At 40.3% G+C, this 4,215-nt stretch overlaps 1 protein-coding gene across 1 annotated transcript; it reads left to right on the top strand.

The window, feature by feature from the left end:
• Positions 1–2,820: 2,820 nt before the first annotated feature.
• On the top strand, positions 2,821–4,215 carry LOC131023454 (uncharacterized). The gene has a single exon (XM_057952993.1). The coding sequence runs from the start codon at positions 2,821–2,823 to the stop codon at positions 4,213–4,215; it is 1,395 nt and encodes a 464-aa protein (XP_057808976.1).

Raw genomic sequence — 4,215 nt, 5'->3', positions numbered from 1 at the left:
TGCTATGCATATTCGTGTGTAACGTTATGCATATTTGTGTTTTTCTTTATACATATTCGTATTGAACTATATGCATAGTATTATGCGACACCGTTAGGTAGCTCTCGTCGCTGGTCACTTGACGGGCCGGTCACATATTGATACTTTCCCATGTAAATTTCTATCCAGATCCAGTGTCATGCATATTTGTGTTTACCTTTATGCATATTATTTTTTCAATTATATGCATAATTTTGACGACGACTCCGGAAAAAAATGGATTTTCAGTTTTTTTTTTAAAAATATATATATATATATATATTATAATTTTGAAATTATCATTTTACCCCCTCCGTGATTTTTGCATTGAAATGCATTGGAAGGGCTTGGGAGGCTGCTGCCATGTGACGCGCTCCTAGCGCGCTACATTGCCCCAATGTGTGACAAGCCGTTATATACTACTCCCTCCGTCCCATTTCAATATGCTCATTTTCCTTTTTGTGATGTCCCACTGCAATAGGCTCATTTTCCTTTTTGGGTAAAAAAGTTGTACTTAATTGGTGTGGACCACACCACTTTACTACCATTTTCCTACAAAAAAGTAAGTTTTCTGTACTCAAAAGAAGTTAGCCTATTGGAGTGGGACGGAGGGAGTATATACTAGTATAAGAGAGTGGATCTACATGATCCATTCCCTATATATATATATATAGATAAGGCTGTAAATGAACAAAGGTACTAGCAAGCTATTCATGATTCGACTCGAAAAAGCTCGTTTGGAGCTCGATTCGATAATAAACGAACCAAGTTTGAACCTGATTTAGAGCTCGAGATTTTTATCGAGCCGAGCTCGAGCTTGATAGTACTCGACTCGTTGAGCTCGCGAACATGTTCGGATTCGATTGTTCGTGAACATGTTTACGAGCCTGTTCACGAACCTTCAGTCGAGCCTTCCATCGAGTTAGTGAACGAGCCTTAAACGAGTTGAACTCGAGCTCGAGTAACATATTAATTTAGAAGTTTTTCCTAAATTTATAACGAATTCGAGCTCACACATCATATATACGAACATCTAACGAGCCGAGCTCGAATTCGACATTATTGAGCATCACCCGAGTCTAGTTCGAATCGAGCTTGAGCTTGGTAAGTGGGTGACGAGCCGAGCTCGATCAACAAGATAAAAGCTCGAATCGAGCTTGAACACCCGAATATTTAAACGAGCTGAGCTCGACTGCTCGAGCATGCTAGTATTCGGCTCGACTCGGGTTGTTTACATATATATATAGGGCAAAGTTCTATAGAAACGCAAATATAGATAGAGAAAGGAGATAGAATCTCAGTCGTTGATCTTATCTAATCTAACGGTCAGTGTTCGTTTGTTCAACGTTCAACACGGATTTGTGATGAACATAAACAACCATCAAATCCCCCAGCCCCCAAAAGTTTAACAAATCATTTTGTACATTCAACAACATTAACTGTCATGTTTAATGTTTCTATTTTGCGTTCAACGCTTCTGTTTCTATAGAATGCAATCCTATATATATATATAGGGGGCCGCTCCAATGAGACCCCCTAATTTTAGTGAGATCTAGGGCACAATCTGGTGCATTTATTTTATCAATCATATGGCTGATATTGTATCTGGAGGGTGATTTTTTTTCGCAGGGTTCGAATCCTGGAGGGAGCAGAATATTTTAAATTTTGTTATTCATCAGTATATACTGCATTGTTTATCAATATATACGGCCCTGTTCATCAGTTTATATGTCTTATTCATTACGAATTTTTTAAATTTTATTTTTCATCAGTATATACATCTTGTTCATTAGATATATGTTTTGTTCATTAATATTATATGTCTTATTCATTGTACTCATGTTACACGAAAAATAGGGGGTCTCACTGGAGCGCACCCATATATATATATATATATCCAAATTAATTTTAACTTAAAGACAATGCAATTAAATTAAATTAAAACCTTCTCATGGATCACTTTTTATCTTTAAGTTTTTTCTTTATTTTGTTTATAGGACTGACCCAGTCCAAAATAATTACCAAACAAAGGCTATATATACAAGAGGAAACTCACTCGCTTGTAATTTCTGTGGAATTAATCAAACTCTTTTGTTGCTTCATTAATTAGCTCTTGATATATAAAAAAAATATTAATAATAAAAGAAACTTCCATTGAATTGTTTGTTTGGCAAATCATGTGTGTTGTTTCCTCAATTTTTTCACTCATTCCAATCCTAGCTATTAAAGATTGAAAGAATTGGACAATTCAACAGACTGAACGCCACATCCATAGTTAACTAATTTGTGCTTCATATATGTTCCCAAGTTTTATTAACATGAGTTCCCTTACTTGTCACAAAATCCTTGTCAAGATAATAATGTTTTGAAATCATCCATTGTATTATTCCTCATCTTATGCTAATAATGTTGTTGATGTGTGGCACTCACTCTAGGTTAGGATATCCATCTTTTTTCTGCAAAACTGAAGTTGTTGCCTTTTGTTTAATTTATTACCTTTGGTAGGTGCACTGTATGGTATCTAATTAAGTTCATCTCTACCAAAACAAACACAATTATTCTTTCCCTATGTTGCCTCTCATCCATTTTTTTACTCCCATCTTTTGGTGTTTGGGTGCTTGTGTTTTACTTCTACTTTAAGCAGATCAAGATGTAGACATAAAAAAAATTTTGCTCCTCTCCCCTTCGGATTCCTCTTGGGCTTTCTCTGGGGTTTGAGAGTACAGCTTTTCGCTTGACGGCGAGTTTTTTTCCTTTCTGCAAGGTTAGCTTTTTGCCTGGTTTTTCGTTACTGTTCTTTCTATGGACCCAGAAGAGATCCAAAAACTTGTGGATCAGTTGAATCTTTCGGAGGATGAGGAGTCAACGGTTAGCTTATCTCCTAAATTGACCGATGAACTCCGTTTTACTTCGAAACACCGTTTAGTGGGGAGAATATTTGCTGCAAAGCACATTAACAGAGATCTGTTGTTGTCGCACCTTTCTAATATTCTTTCCCCAAAATCTCGAATGGAAGCTGAAGTGGTGGGACCTAATGTTTTCGTGGTCAATTTCTCCTCTCTAGACGACAAGGGCCACGCACTCCATGGTGGGCCGTGGCATTTCTTTCAGGATCTTCTTCTTTTTGCTGAGATCGAAGGATTCCAGAATCCGTCTGCGGTCTCCTTCGAGGAATTCTCGGGATGGATCCAGTGCCATAACTTACCAGTGGCCTGTATGCATCCTGATGTTATCAGAAAGATTGGTGAGGGTATTGGCCGGGTGGAGGAGATTGATCTGAATGCTGGGGGTCAATGTCTTGGTCGTTTTGCTAGGGTGAGGGTTTCTTGGCTTTTATCAAAACCCTTAAAGAGATGCATGCGTATTCTCCCTGATGGAGAGATGGAGGGCATAATGATTTTACTCCTATACGAGAGACTCCCCAACTTTTGCTTTAATTGCGGTCGAATAGGACATTTATTGCGGTATTGTCAAGAACCACGAGATGGGAAGGCCGCTCTTAATTATGGCAACTGGCTTATGGCTCCCAAAGCGAATGAGGCGAGACGCAGATCGACTGGGGAAGGTTTTAACTATAATAAAGCCACTCCCAGTACCATTAATAAGGTCAACTCCCAAATTTTTACCTCACCTAAACAGGGGAATAGTTTGCAAATCTGTGAGGGACCAAGTACTCATGTTGCGGCCCCAACTGTTTTACCCAAAGAGGGTCCAGGAGAACAGAAGGAACTGGATCCAGCGGAACACGGGGTTCATAAGGGTAATGAGGCCCTGGCACTGATTGAGCAGCAGGCTTTAGGGGAGTTGGAACCAACTGGTGCGGTGAAGGAAATCATCTCTGCTGACCTTAAAGTCAATGGGATTAAAAAGAATCCCAAGTGGAAGAAAAGAGCCAGAGGGCTATCCGAAGGTGGCTTAGGGAGAGGGGGTCGTGGAGGCAGGGGAGGGCGAGGTTGGAAAGGGGATGGAGGGTTGCTCGGTAGGGGGAAAGATGGCAGTCGGAGGAGCGAGGAGATAAGGAAAGGGGAGGGAGAGGGGATCGTCGAGGTCTCTGGTGAACTTGTTAGGAAGCGTGAGGGGAGTCCCGAGCTTGATGTGGACGCGGGATCCCCAGTTAAAAAACGTCCGCGTCAAAACACTGATGATAACCTGGCAACAACGGCGGTAGCTGCGGAGCAGCTCCGCCGAGCCCAATGA

The sequence above is a fragment of the Salvia miltiorrhiza genome, chromosome 4 (genome assembly GCF_028751815.1).
Source record: "Salvia miltiorrhiza cultivar Shanhuang (shh) chromosome 4, IMPLAD_Smil_shh, whole genome shotgun sequence".
NCBI classification, from domain to species: domain Eukaryota; kingdom Viridiplantae; phylum Streptophyta; class Magnoliopsida; order Lamiales; family Lamiaceae; genus Salvia; species Salvia miltiorrhiza.
Note: the sequence above shows the minus strand (reverse complement) of the source record. Positions and strands in the feature narration are given on the sequence as shown.